General features: G+C 40.2%; 2 protein-coding genes across 2 annotated transcripts in view; one reads left to right on the top strand and one right to left on the bottom strand.

The window, feature by feature from the left end:
* Positions 1 to 10,151, bottom strand: part of CFAP20DC (CFAP20 domain containing) — a 268,464-nt gene extending 258,313 nt beyond the window's left edge. Inside the window, exons 1-3 of the mRNA XM_062200180.1 lie at positions 9,864 to 10,151; positions 7,467 to 7,556; positions 4,513 to 4,606 (exon numbers count right to left, since the gene is read on the bottom strand). Coding sequence (XP_062056164.1) covers positions 4,513 to 4,606; positions 7,467 to 7,556; positions 9,864 to 9,884 — 205 coding nt within the window. The 5' untranslated portion in view covers positions 9,885 to 10,151. The remainder of the gene's footprint in view (positions 1 to 4,512; positions 4,607 to 7,466; positions 7,557 to 9,863) is intronic.
* Positions 628 to 1,073, top strand: LOC133766506 (large ribosomal subunit protein eL22-like). Its single transcript, XM_062200178.1, has one exon. The coding sequence runs from the start codon at positions 628 to 630 to the stop codon at positions 1,012 to 1,014; it is 387 nt and encodes a 128-aa protein (XP_062056162.1). The 3' UTR covers positions 1,015 to 1,073.
* Positions 10,152 to 15,176: the final 5,025 nt, after the last annotated feature.

Here is a 15,176-nt window from a genome sequence, read left to right on the forward strand (position 1 = left end):
TCCAAGCCATTGATGGGTTTTAAAAAGAGGTGGCCATGATGAGATTTAGTCTGTGGGGGCATGAGCAGACTTGAGGAACCTCATAAAGAGGACCTCATCCTTAAGAGTAACTGAAAGTTAAGATCAACACAAGGCTTTGGGGAGGACACACCTATGATTTGGATACCACAGCAGAGAAACAAGGGTTTCAAATCTGAGCCTTGGACAGAAAGTCTTGGAGAAGACCCCATAAATGACAGACATTTACATGTGACACAGCTGCTCCTCACAGGGGCAACTCCATGTAACATGCTCCAGAGAGGAGAAGCAGAGAATGATAATTATCAAGTCCAGCTGATTACAATTAAAAATTATAACCCAAATCCTCACAGTTTCTTAATTGGGCAAATTTACCAAGCTTACTGAAGACCCATGACACACCAGAAACTAAGGCAGAAGTACAAAGAGGATGATTCAAGATCCTTGCTCTGGAGAAGTCTATAGTATGATCATCAATATCACACTTGTTTTATGTGATAGGTGCTCAATGAATAAAACTTTGATTTTATTTAGAAGCTCTCAAATATAATTCAGAAATACTACTATTCAAAATGAAAAGTTAAACATTTAAATGTTCTCCTGGCCGCCATGGCGCCCGTGAAAAAGCTTGTGGCGAAGGGGGGCAAAAAAAAGAAGCAGGTCCTGAAGTTCACCCTGGACTGCACCCACCCCGTGGAAGACGGGATCATGGATGCGGCCAACTTCGAGCAGTTTCTCCAGGAGAGAATCAAAGTGAACGCGAAAGCCGGGAACCTTGGGGGCGGGGCCGTGACCATCGAGAGGAGCAAGAGCAAGATCACGGTGACTTCGAAGGTTCCTTTTTCCAAAAGGTATTTGAAATATCTCACCAAAAAATATTTGAAGAAGAATAATCTACGTGATTGGTTGCATGTAGTTGCTAACAGCAAAGAGAGTTACGAATTACGATACTTCCAGATTAACCAGGACGAAGAAGAGGAGGAAGATGAGGATTAAAACTCATTTATCTGGAAAATTTTGTATCAGTTCTTGAATAAAACTTGGGAACCAAAAAAATAAAATAAAATAAAATAAATGTTCTCCTAAGCACCTAATGGAGCTGAAAACACTTAAGAGGAATCTAATGTCAAGTTTGCATAAACAAAGTGTATATTTACTCTTAAAATAGGAACATATAATGGTAATTGAACTTAATTTAGAAATGTTAATTGAAAGTTAATTGTTTACTCAAGCCAAGCCATTTAATTTAAATTTAACTATACCAATTTCACACAGGTCATTTTATACAAGTAAAAATTAATTATAAATTTTTTTTATCAAAAATTCCAAATAACTAATCTTGAAGGCATTAGTGCAACAGAGTCAATATGTAAAATTTCATCATTATAGTGCTGCTACAGAAAAGTCAGATTAATTTTTAATTACATGACATTGTAGAAGAAATACATTAAAAGACTTCTGTTTCTTCAAATTAAAACCATCATCTTTCCACTTAGCAAGGTAATTAAAACACATTAGACCTGGTTTGTTTCTAAAAAAAAAAATAAAATCCTTATATGGGGGATGAGGGAATTGTATGGAGTCACCTAGCCTTCAGTGGAAGAGGAAACATTCTCAGAGCCAAACAGAAAGGTTACTGGATGGGACTGATTTTTATTAATGACTAGATCATGTACACAGATGCTGAGGGCATTAAATGAGTATACAGGTGAACATTATATGCCCAAGAAAAGAAGAAAGCAAAAGAACTGACAGTGGCTTAGAACAAAGTCATGTTCCTAAAAATCAAATGTACCTGTCTCACAAAATCAGTGTCCTTGGGGCCAGCACCCTGGCTCACTAGGTTAATCCTCTGCCTGCGGCGACAGCATCCCATATGGGTGCCAGGTTCTAGTCCCGGCCGCTCCTCTTCCACTCCCGCTCTCTGCTGTTGCCCGGGAAGGCAGTGGAGGATGGCCCAAGTCCTTGGGCCCCTGTACCCGCATGGGAGACCAGGAGGAAGCGCCTGGCTCCTGGCTTTGGATTGGCGCCACGCGCTGGCAGCAGCACACCAGCCATAGCGGCCATTTGGGGGTGAACCAATGGAAGGAAGATCTTTCTCTCTGTCTCTCTATTTATGTCTAACTCTATCTGTTAAAAAAAAAAAAAAAAGGAAATAAAATCAATATCCTTAAAAACACAGACTATACACCTTGTAAGATGAACAAATTACAATTTCAGACTAGTTTCCCTGGTTCATCTTAGTTCACCTTATTTATAATTATGCATTTATGTGGAAATAAAGAGATCTACTAGGCCGGCGCCGCGGCTCACTAGGCTAATCCTCCGCCTTGCGGCGCCGGCACACCAGGTTCTAGTCCCAGTCGGGGCGCCGGTTCTGTCCTGGCTGCCCCTCTTCCAGGCCAGCTCTCTGCTGTGGCCAGGGAGTGCAGTGGAGGATGGCTCAAGTGCTTGGGCCCTGCACCCCATGGGAGACCAGGATAGGCACCTGGCTCCTGCCATCGGATCAGCGCGGTGCGCCAGCCGCGGCGGCCATTGGAGGGTGAACCAATGGCAAAGGAAGACCTTTCTCTCTCTCTCTCTCTCTCACTGTCCACTCTGCCTGTCAAAAAATAATAAAATAAAATAAAATATAAATAGTAAAAAAAAAAAAGAAAAAAGAAATCTACTATTATTCACACACACACAATTAGGAACCATGATTTTAAAATGGTAATTAATAAAAATCCCTTTAACAATGATGGTCTTTTCTCTTTGAGGTTCCATTATTTTGTTTTAGAAAGAAACACTGGCAAAACACTTTAAAATCCATCATTTTCCATCTATAACTTCTATGGTTTGGTTTATTTCTTAGAAACCTAAAATATTCATAAAGCAGCTTGTAATGCTACACAAAACACAGAGCCTATGTAAGTTTAGAACACTGAATTAAAATTAGAAGAGCAGGGAGCTGGTGTAGTGGTGCAGTGCCTCCTGCAAGTGCCAGGTCAAATCACAGCTGCTCCACTTCCAATCCAGCTCTCTGCTAATTTGTCTGGGAAAGCAGTGGATGACAATTCAAATACTTGGTGCCCTGCCACCGATGTGGGAGACCAGATGGAGTGCCAGGATATTGGCTCTTACAGCCATTTGTGGAGTGAACCAGTGGCTGGAGGATCAGGATCTCTCTCACTCTCTCCCCCTCTCTCTCTCTCCCTTTCAAATAAATTAATAAATATTAAAAAGAAATTAGAGGCTCAAGCACTAACATTGTTCTTTTCACAGGGTCTGGTATACAGCAGAAGAGTCCATAAGCATTCTCAACAAATGAAATAAAAAGAAGTAAATGAAGATTGGAAAAAGGCAGTGTTTCTGTGTATTTGCTAAATCACCTGAAATCTATATTTAAAACACAGGACACAGCTGATGGAAAACCTACCCAATTATTCTGACAAATTATATTTCTTCAGTCACATCAGTGTAATCAATGTTTAATCTGGTGGAAGAGCCTTCAATTTTAACCCCAACTCTGCCAATAACTGGGTTTCTGATCACACATTTAGATGATCTCTCAGGTTCTTTCTCTTCCAAAATGCTTATCTTAAATTCCAAAGCAATTAAGAAATGAAATCTCTTTGGACTTCTGTTAAATCACACATTCTTATCTACAATTATTAGATATTAATGTTACTAAAGTTATATAAGTTATTCCATGACCAAACAATGCCTTTTGTAACATTTTCTGATAAATTTTTAAAAAATATTTTATTTATTTGTAAGACACAAATAGAGAGAGAGAGAGAGTCTTCCATCCACTAGTTCATTCCTCAAATGGCTGCAAAGGCCGGAGATAGGCTGATCCAAAGCCAGGAGCCAGAAGCTTCTTTCAGGTCTCCCATGTAAGTGCAGAGGCCCAAGGACTTGGGTCATTTTCCACTGCCTTCCCAGGCACATTAGCAGGGAGCTGCACTGAATGTGGAGCAGCTGGGGACTCAAACTGGCGCCCACATGGTATGCCAGCACTGCAGGCCAGGGCTTTAAACTGTGGTGCCACAGCACCAGCGCCCTGATAAATGCTTTTATCACAAATTATTTTGCTATACTTTGGGCATTCCTAAGTCTGTTTCAAAAATTTGCCTTAACTTGTTGATCTCTTGATGATGAATCAACATTAGTCTGTTCATCTGTAAAAGGGCCATTATGAAGAATAAGTTAAATGCAAAAATCCTCACAAGTCCCTAGAACACAGCTAATATTCAATAAATACATTAAGTCATTAAATAATCTTATGAATCATAAAAATACTTCTATATGTCTGACAGTGAGTCAGAATATATTTTTTTAAAAAGCCTAACAGAGTGCTCAGTAAACAGTTACTTTCTAAATTTAAAAAAAAAAATGTATCTGGTAGCTTTTTACCAACAATTGCCAGTGGAAGTCATACTAAGAAGGCTGTTTATAAGACACAAAAACATAACTTTAATGTTGAGGTTTGATATTAAGAATGCTACTTACGGATTTGTTTATTCTCCTTTGGTAATTGAATTCTGTTTGTTTGGCTGCTGCCTTCCAGAACAAACACAAAACTTTTAACTTCTTTATCAAATTCCTACAGAACAAAATGAAAACAGTGGTAATTGAAACAAATCCCATTTGTCTTCTACTACTAAATCAGTACTGCAAATCCACAGGAAAAAAGTACCATGTTCCAAAGACTTAATAGTAGGCCTATGCCTTGATGATACTCTTAACCTGAGACTTGGCATGAATCAAAATACAGAAGTCTCACCAAGGTTTTGACAGATGCTCAGACACTTTTCATCCATGTGATAAGTTTACCAACTTCAGAGTGTTTCCCAAATTACTAATCTGAGGGCCGTAGAGTTTACTTAGAGTTCCTATTCTTATCTATATGCATTTCTGTCTAACAGCAGAAGGTTCTACATCACTCTCTGTCATAGTAAAAAAAAAAAAAAAAAAAAAAAAAATCTAACCTACAGTATAACAGTCTAGAAGGTCCTTTGTTTCAGGTTCTGGCTGGCATACAATTAATCATTGCATTACTTGACCCCTGCTTTAACTATGAAATTCTATATAACATTTAGATAAAATCAGCTAAGAAATGTTATAATCAATGATACCTAAAAAATAAAGTAGCAGTACCAGAAAACAAAACAAAACAAACCTGGAAATAAAAATCTAGCTACATACAAGTCCAATTTCCAACAGTCAAAGTGCTAATGTGAATGGTTCTTTTTTAATCCTGGAGCATATTCCCAATCTCTGAGCATGTCATCACATTAAAATTTTTCACAAAGCCTCCCACTCTTCAATGTACACTTGCATTATTTTTATGCAATGTCCAGAAATGCACTGTAACTAATTAAGGAACACTTAAGCAAATTCTGTTATGTCCACCACAAGAGCATCTCCACATATTTGAAACGAACACATATGCAGCAACTATAGCATTTATTACATTGATGCACAAGGTGGGTAGACATTCAAAACCTTTCAATAATATACCAAAATTTCCATATGGTCCTAAACCCTTGCATGTTATGGTCCATATCCATGATATGGTCCCTATCCAGTTTTATAAACCTCACAACCTATCTTGCATTTTCCCTCACTCTCTGCATCTAGGCTTCAACTGCCTCCTTTCAGTTTCTTGAAAATTCTAAGTTGTGTCTTGACAAAAGAACTTTGTACATGCTTTTCCCCTTGCATGCAATACACTCCTCTCCAATAGCCCTTCTGTGCCTCTTAAGCTCTCAGAACTCATTTCTCAGAGGAAACCTTTCCTGATTCACTGGCTGTATCCTCTCATGGTACCATTTCTCTCTTTCACAGATACAATCACTGTAAATTTGGGCTTACCTTCTTCATGCATTAGTTCTCACATCAATAATATGGCTAAACAACTACCTATCTCTTAAGGTTACTGTTAAGATTACACAGCATATGTAAAGAGCTTACTGCCAGGCTTGGCAAACAGTAAGCAATTAATGATTGCTTAAAAAAATTATCCATGGAAAAAGGTCTCAACACAGGTATCTCTTGATTGTAAGAGAAGAGAAAGACAAAATAATAGGGATGGATAGAGGTGTTTAGACCTAGTGGCAGCAAGCTGGGGTAGTTGATACCGGATGGCTCCTGTTTTCCCTGTGAAATAGGGATGACATTGTTTAGACAGTACAGAGGGTTTGTCCTAGTAGTGGGTTGGGGCTGGGGTAGGGAGTTTGGTAGTTGATAACCTGAAGATAATGGAGAAATTATCATTTTGTAGACTGAGAGATCACCGCAGGAGAATTTCCTAGGGCCACTCATATTGGATTATGATATTGTCATTAAGAAAGATGGCAGACACGTTCTTCAAAAGTACTGAGGAGAACAGATGCAGGCTGGGCTTTTCTTCAGTTGGTATTTGTTAGGTGGTCATGATGAAAAGACAAGGAACAAAGGCATACAAAGGTCTCAATCAGCAAGTGACTGGAATTATGGACCTGGGATACTAGGCTAGAAAGAAAAGGAAGTGAAGAGGGACCAGTACTATGGTGAAGCGGGTTAAGCCCTGGCCTGAGACGCCGGCATTCCATATGGGTGCCGGTTCTAGTCCCGGCTGCTCCTCTCCCGATCCAGCTCTCTGCTACAGCCTGGGAAAGCAATAGAAGATGGCCCTAGTCTTTGGGCCCCTGCACCACATGGGAGACCCAGAGGAGGCTCCTGGCTCTGGATCGGTGCAGCTCCAGCTGTTGTGGCCATCTGGGGAGTGAACCAGCGGATAGAAGACCTCTCTCTCTGACTTTACCTCTCTCTGTAACTCTGTGTTTCAAATAAATAAAATAAATCTTAAAAAAAAAAGAAAACATTATAAGAAAAAGTAAAGGAAGTAGAGAAAGAGAAAATAAATAAATAAATGAAAAAAAATTCAAGAGGAAAACCAGAATGGCCAATGGGCTAAGGGTCCCAAAAAATCAAAGAACAGACACAGTGGGAATAACTGAGCAAGCAACCTTAAGAATCAAAGATTGAGGTCAGAGAAGGATGTCTCAGTGTCTTACTTAGTAATTTCAGAGGTCCTGCAATTGGTGGTGATAAGGTCCAAGAGTGTGACAGCAGGACCTGAAGCAGAGTGAAAGAGGTCATTAAAGAAAAAAAAAATCAAGAAACCGAGAAGTCCAGGGCTGGAAGAGATATTCATCACAGATCCAAAAGTCCTCTAAAATTAAGAAGCAGGACAGGGAGTACAGAGAAAAGTAACGAGTTGTGAGTCAAAGTCTTAAAGTGAGGAATGGTGTCCAGAAACACAGCAGCCAACAATGTCATCAAAGGGTTTTGGAATGACAGAACAGGAAAAAAACAGTTCTGAAATCAGATCGAGGCCTCCCCCCCCCCCTTTTTTTCCCCTAAAACCTTCACTCATATTCATTTCCAGGATTAATGTGCCTCTAATTTCTAACACTTACTTTCCAAATCACAGATGGACTGCCAAGGATCTTCCATTTAGCTCCAGGATTTTTGCCCTGTGCACTAAAGATTTCAACAAATGCACCTCCCTAGAAAAGAAACACAAAATATTTAAAGCAGTGAAAGACAATGCTAAGGGAGAAAGGGTATGCACCACATATTCACAACCAATGTTCCAGGCATGTGTCAGTTAGGCAGATCTGGGAGGAAACATTATCCCTGTTATTACTCCTACTTTATACCTTGATTGTATCTAAGCTGCAACCATTATGATTTGAGTCACCTTGGATTAATGGTTCAAGGAAGTTATCTTTCAAGTATGATAAACATTTAAGGTGTCACACAAACTTTATGTGTGGAGTTCATTTACTTAACATGTGTAGATTATCCTGACATGAGACCCAGAATAAAAGTTTTTAAACTCAATTCTCAAACCAGGCCAAAAAATTCTGATAATTATTTCTGAATACAAGGTTTCTAGTTGGGCTGACCAGAGCTCTAACACTGACATTTTAAATATCTGATCTTGGAGTTACTGAACTTTTTGATTCCTCATCTGAAAAAATGGATTTTCTTGCACTGCAAAAGACAATGAACAAAACACAGTCAACACAATACTTGGCAAACAGCCAAGGGTTCAATTGTGTTAGCAAAGATTATTACAAATAATAGGAAACAGTTTACTACCAGACAATAAAAAGGCCTGGGAAGATGTTGGGGTATTCTTACGTTGAACATTCCTACAAGATCTTTTTATATATTTAGTACAAGTTAACTATAAAAATCTGCACAAGAAAAATAGAATCTGTAGAAAGGCAGGCTACTTGTTCCCATAATAAACCTGAAAACATGAAGGCACATATAAAAACATTATATTATTACTGAATTCCATAAGCTTTAAGGAATTTATGAAAAAGTGAAGTTAAGGCGATTATCACGGAGGCAAAGGACTTACTGCAACAACTGAGGACCTAAAATGAAGCCTAAATATGGGTTGACTTGTAGGCAGCACATGAGAAAATCTGTCTAATTTTCACAAAGAATTTCCAGCTTTTAATTCTTCTCAATAACAGAAAGATATTTTTGCTCCTGGGTTTCAACACATAATCATGTGAAGTTAAAACACCTACTTTGTTCTTCCTTAGGCAGTATTATATTCAAACTGTACAAAGGATAGAATTACTACAGCTTCTCAGGGCAGGTCATATTGCACTATAAATCTTAAATTTGAAGCAGCTGTTTTTTTTTTTTTTTAAGAGAAAATATGTACATTTGGTAAAACAGCAAACTCTTTCCACTTCTTTTTGCCTTCCAATGTTTCCAAGTTTCCTGCAATGGGCATAGGCTTTTTTAATAACACACTTCCCATACCTGAATTGAGAACAACTCCCTAAAACTGTTGTATCCCACTTCATGGTATCTCAAGTAGGGCAGAAGAAAAAGAATGGCAGAATACACTGAGGACAAGTGGAGTTTGGCCACTGGGGTAAAAGCAACAAAGAGATGGAGACCAGGGGAGGGCTCTTCAGGCAGAGGGGCGAAAAGTTCATCCTCAAAGCAGGCAGAGCTGGGATGGTAAACAGAGGGTAAACAGGGCAGAGGTGACTTCAGGGACAGTGAGGTGGGGAGGAAGGAAGACAAAGGCTAACGGAGATGCCCAGCGGAGGGAGGAAAGCAGATCAGGCGTTCAGACACATTCAGATACTTGGGGTGACTGATCCTCAGGAAGAAAGGTTTTTCTTGATGGATGATCAAACAGCCTTATACTACGTGATCAGAATCACCTGGGGTAATATGTTACCAAGATAAATGAACTAACCCCTCTACAGAGCCCCTCATTCACTAGGTCTGGGGTAAAGGGGAACTCTAGCATTTTACAAGTACCCCAGTGTCGCAGATGTACCCCAATATCTGAGAGTCACTGACCCCCTCCTGCCAGCTTTAGAAAAAGAAAACAGCACACAGGCTGAGTGTGTGTGTGTTCTTGGTTTAACCCACTCATGAACACACTCATTCACTCTTCTAAATGGCTTCTGAGTCCAGTGTGCATCAAGGAGCACCACAGGCTTTGGTTCAGGGCCCCCGCACTCAAGATTCTGACTCAGGTCTGGGTGGAGTTTGTCTGAATTTTAATCAATTCACACAGCTTGAGATGCACTGAGCTGGAGAGGGAACAAAAGCCAAACCACTTGCTTAGGCATTGGGTCTTGGGTTTTTTTTTTTTTTTTTTTCCTTTCATTTTTTGAGTCAAGGCTACTCAACCACCAAGTCTTTACCCTGAAAAAGGACTTGTGAACCGGGGAGAGTGGGCGTGAGGAGCGGGTATCACCAACTAACCTCACCCAGAAGGAGAAAGGCGAAAGCTACAAACAGGTCGGAGAGCCGTTTTGGGTTACCTGATACTCATTTTTGAACATTCCTGTAGGGGGCCTGAGACTTGGGGGGGGACACAGAGTTCGGGGCTTCCAGCGACTGGCGTGATCCTGACCGCCAGAAACTGGACGGCGGCGGGAACCCAGCAACCCGACGGGCGGGAAGGGCTTCGTGCTCGGCCCGGCCTCCGTCAGGCTCTTCTCAGCCTCTCTGGCTTCTGGTCAGCTCCACAGAGGGTGCCCGACCCGCAGCATCTCGACTCCCGCTTCGGTGTCCAGACGTCTGGAGAGGGCGCAGCCGGCTGCGCGGGCTCGGGGCCGTCCCTGCGGCGTGAGTGTGCGTAACCTACGTGACGGAGCTCGCGGCGCCGAGCCACGGAAAACCGCCCCCTCGCCACCACCAGGCCTCGGAGTCCAATCGGAGAAGGGCGGGGCCGAGCGGCGCCTACGTTCCGGCCGCGCCCATTGGCTTCCGGGATGCGCCTGCGCGTTGCGCTGTCTGGGCTTTTCGCTGACGGGCGCGCCGTGGCGTAGCGTTGCCCAGGCAACCGAGAGACGCTTCGAGAAAAACCTTCCCGCTTACGCGGCGACCTGCGCTCCCCTTGGCGAGCTGTGTCTGACTGAAAAGTCCCACCTTAGCGTTCATTTGAGAGCTACCGGGGAGCCAGACTCTTCTTGAGTACCTGGCACGTCGGCTTGACCTTCCCTTAGGTAAATCTGATACCTAGCAGGCTGCTGAAGGATATAGTCATGGAATTGTGAACCCTCGTACGGGCTTTGGTTCAAAGGTTGGCAAACTTGGGTTCATTAAGGAAATAGTAGGGTCTACTGAATCCTGTGTTTCAGAAGACCCTAGGAGGTGTGAGCATTTACTCAAGATCACGGCACACTTTCAGAAGCCAAAGTTTTTTTGTGAAAATAATAATTACTTCATTCCATTTTTAGGTCAGAACCGTTCTCACATAGAAAATATTGGCCAAGCAACTGTGGCTCGGAAAGGTTAAATAATTTACCCAAGGTCTTATGGCTAATAAGTAGTGGCACTGGTTGGGGAACTCTTGTCTGATGCTATTCTTGTGGCTGCTTTAGGGCAGGAGGGTTAATAATAATCAGACTTCACTCATGGAGTCTCTGCTCAAGGCCAAGTGATAAATAGGTTCACAACCCAGTGAGGGAAGTTTTAGTCTTGATTTGGAATATACTGCATGGTAACGCTGGTTTCCATTATGACTGAGTCTAAAGCTTATTAGATTCCACTTCACCCAAATGCTCCAGAGATTTTTTTTGTCTGCACCATAAGCCAAACTGTGGATCATGTAAGGAATGTGGAAATGAATGGTATTTGAACCTGCTCCTTATGAGAGCCAAGAAAAGCAGATAAGATACAAACTCACATTAACTTTTAATAATAAATAAAAGCAAGGCCATTGCCTTACAATGTGTAAATTCTATACTGTCTGATTTCCAGAACTGAAACCTAGTTCAACAATTTTTGGGTTTTTTTGCAGGACTCTGTGGGGATTAGAATCAAAAGGCATGGGCTTTGGCTTGTAAGATTTTTTTTTTTTTTTAATCTGTGGGAGACATTTACTCATTCACTCATTTGACCAGTAGTTTATACGGACACACTATGTTTCAGATACTATGCTAAGAGGCTGAGGGTACAGTGAATAGTTCCACCTTCATGAGCCTCCGTATTAGTGCAATAACACAGACAAAAATGAACAAGCATATAATTACAACCTTTAATAAGTGCTTTGATTACAATGATAAGAAATCACATTGCAAGAGTATATTAGTTTCTCATGGCTGCTATAGTAGATTCCCACAGTCTGAGAGGCTTAAAACAACAGAACTTTAAGTCTTTCCCATTTTGGGGGGCCAGAGGTCTAATATCAAGGATCAGCAGGACTGAATTCACCCTGGAAGCATTAGAGGAGAAGCTATTGTTTGGCTCTTACAGCTTTTATTGGCTGTTGGCATCCCTTGACTTGTGACTGTATCTCTCCAATCTCTACCCTCATGGTCACACTGCCTCATCCTATTTATTGTGTGTCTTCTCTGTGTGTGTCTGATTAGGAGACTTGTGATGCAATTTAAGGCCCACTTTCGCAAAAGTAACTTTTATTTCAAGATCCTGGATTCAGTATCTTTAAAGGCCCTTTGTTCAAATAAGTAAACATATTTACATGTTCCTGGAAATAGATGTGGATGTCTTGTGGCTTATCCCAATGGTTCATTTACACCATAATACAAAAGCAGATTTTGATAAATGCTGTAAGGGAGGCATATGCTTATCTTAATTAATTAATAATTATCATATCTATTTTCCAACTATTAAAAGGAAAATTCCATGAAGGCAAGGATGTTTCTGTGTTCCTCATTATATTCCATCCCACAAAACACACCAAACACCGGAGAAAGGGAGATTGATTGTCAGGTGGCAGAAACCCGACATCCTGCCTCCCTAGGCATTGGAGAACAGCAGCCTGTACTAGGAGAAAAGTTCTTAGCTAGCTTTGCAGAAGTAAGGAAGTGAGAGCAGCAAATCCTGTTAGGGTGGGGGTGGAGTTGACACTTGTGATTGGGCCATTTGGTCACCTGACTTAGTAAGCCTGGCTGGGCTTAGGAAGCCGGTACCATTTTACAAACAGTAGGTGTTTTATAAATGCATATTTTGTCATTGAACAAAAGACATTCTTTCAAACTCACCATGCCCAATACAAAGCCTCATCTCCAAACCTGGATCGTATACGTTTTTCTTGCTCTCATTGATGGATGTCATAAAACTGCCTGTTCCCATGTTCCCTGTGGTAGGCAGCCTCTAAAATGGTCTTCATGATCTCCATGTACTGATTTGTGTGCTCTTTTGTGTAATATTCTCTGCCTCTGTGTGTAGACTGCACCCAGTAACTCACCTCTAATGAATAATATGACAAAACTGTGGTACATTTCCAAGATTAGATTACAAAAGGACTGTGACTTCCTTATTTTCTCTCTCTCTCTCTCTCTCTCTCTCTCTGCCAGCCCCCACCCCTATCATAATGCCCCTTGTCTTTTCCTTTCTCTCTCAGCCTTTACTCTGAGGGAAGTTAACTGCTTTCCTGTGAATATCCCCATTAAAAGGCTCAGTTGGCCCAGAACTGATGTCTACAGCCGGTAGTTGGTTGAGGACATAAAGCCTGCCAGGAGCCACATGAGTTGGCTTGGGAGTAAATCTTTGTCGAGTCAAGCCTTGAGGTGAATATACCCCTGGTCAGCACCTTATTTTTACAACCTTCTAACATAGAATTGACTTGTAGTCAATCTAAAGTGTGCCCTGATTCTTGACCCCACAGGTATTATTTGATAAATACTTATTGTTAACCGTAAAGTTTGAGAGTGATTTTTTACATAGCAATAGATAACTAGTGCACTTGCTGTATTCAATCTATCACCCAATTTTTTTTCATCTTATGTAAATACTTCTAAAATCTTGTCTACCTTCTCTCTACTGTAGTTTGTACTCTGATTTACCTATTGGTTATCTCTTTCTTGAACTACTAAAATAGCCTCCTAATTCACACAGCCCTAACCTCCTTTCAATGCAGTCATCTCCTTAAAATGCAAAGCCAATCATATCAGTGCATTGCTTCCAACCCTTTCATGGCTACCCAGCCTACAGAACTCTGTAAGATAAAGCCCTCACCTTCTCTAGTTTTTTTCTACGTTATGCAGTCTCTTTCAGTTCAGACATATTCAGGATTGTTTTTCTGTTTTTAGTTCTTCATGTCTAACATGTTCCCTTCCACCAGAAAGCCTTTGCATTTTTCTCTCGTGTGGGTTACTCTTGCTCCTTTCTTTCTTTGGTTAAGGACTGCTTATCTGCAAGTATGGATATTAGGGGTTCCTTTCTCAAAGAAAGCTTCTATAATTTCTCTGACTTGATAAGATCCTCAATACAGGTTTTCATAGTATCTTGGCACTTAACATTAATGAAGTCATTATTTAAATATTATATGTATAATGTTGGCAATCTCGAGTAGCTGTAGATTTTAAGATTTCTTGTCTGTTTTGTTCACTGTTAAATCAATATACTAGTTAAACCTTGTGCCTGATATGATAAATAGTAAATGAGTGAGGGAGGTGGTGAGATGTGCAGGATGAATAGATTATTAGGAGACAACCATAGGCTATAGAGTTAATAAAATAAAAAGAAATGATAGAAAATACACTAAGTATTGGGCTTTAAATACAGTGCTCATGTCTCACATTAGTATACCTGAGTTTGGTTCTTGACTCTGGCTCCTGATTCCAGTTTCCTGCTAATGCAGACCCTGGGAAGCAGTGGTGATCGCTCAAGTAATTGGATTCCTGTGACTCACATGGGAGACCTGGATTGCATTCCTGACTCCAGCACTGGCCCAGCACCAGATTTTATAGGCATTTGAGAGCAAGTATAAGCTTTCTTTCTATTTTTTTCTTTGTGACTCACAAATGAAAAAATGAACAGATAAATGTCACTGAACTTAAAAAGAAAATACATGAAATTCAAATGGTGAATTAATAATTTCAATTTATTGATGGAAAAAGTAGTTACAGAGTTTAAAATGATTAATCATATTATGTCAGCAGATCTTATTACTTGTGTTTTTCTTGTTCATCATCTGCCCATTCACTTTAAGTTTGGAAGGAGATAGTATCTTTAATGTCCTCTCTTCCTAGGCAGAGAGTAATAGTCTAAGACCAACTATCATCTCCTTACCTTCCTAACAAGTTTGGAAGATTTATACCATGACTAGATTTTTCACTTAAAAGTGTATTATAGGGCTTATCCAAGCAGTAGGCAAATCTGAAAGCTGCCCAGCTCAAATCAATGTAATTTTGCCTATGGTGAGTACTGTGCTAAACACTGACAGTGGTATAAAGAATCTACAGTTCCTAATCAACGTGAACTCAAAATCACAGCTAGGAAGAGATCCAATTAAATAATAGCAAATGCTATTGTTCAATTTGGATAAATGGAAACTATGAACAAAAACTTTGATTTAACTTTAACATCAAGAACGTCTGCAAGAATTCTGGAAAAAAAAAAAATGCCAGCCTGACCAAACAACTTGCTTAAACCAAGTTATTTATGTACATTGTAAATGACAGTAGAATAGTTTCTTTAACTGCACAATTTTTTAAGAAGTTGGTACATTTAGTAATTGCATAAAATTACTTAACTTAATTTGACAACATTAATAATTAGTCACTTTATACGCTTTAAAGTGCTTGTCTTTGTTCCACAAAGAAAGTAATTTGGTGATATATTAATTTTATTAAAGCCTATTGTGTGATATTTAAAATGGAAGA

This window comes from Lepus europaeus, chromosome 9 (genome assembly GCF_033115175.1).
Source record: "Lepus europaeus isolate LE1 chromosome 9, mLepTim1.pri, whole genome shotgun sequence".
In the NCBI taxonomy this organism is placed as follows: domain Eukaryota; kingdom Metazoa; phylum Chordata; class Mammalia; order Lagomorpha; family Leporidae; genus Lepus; species Lepus europaeus.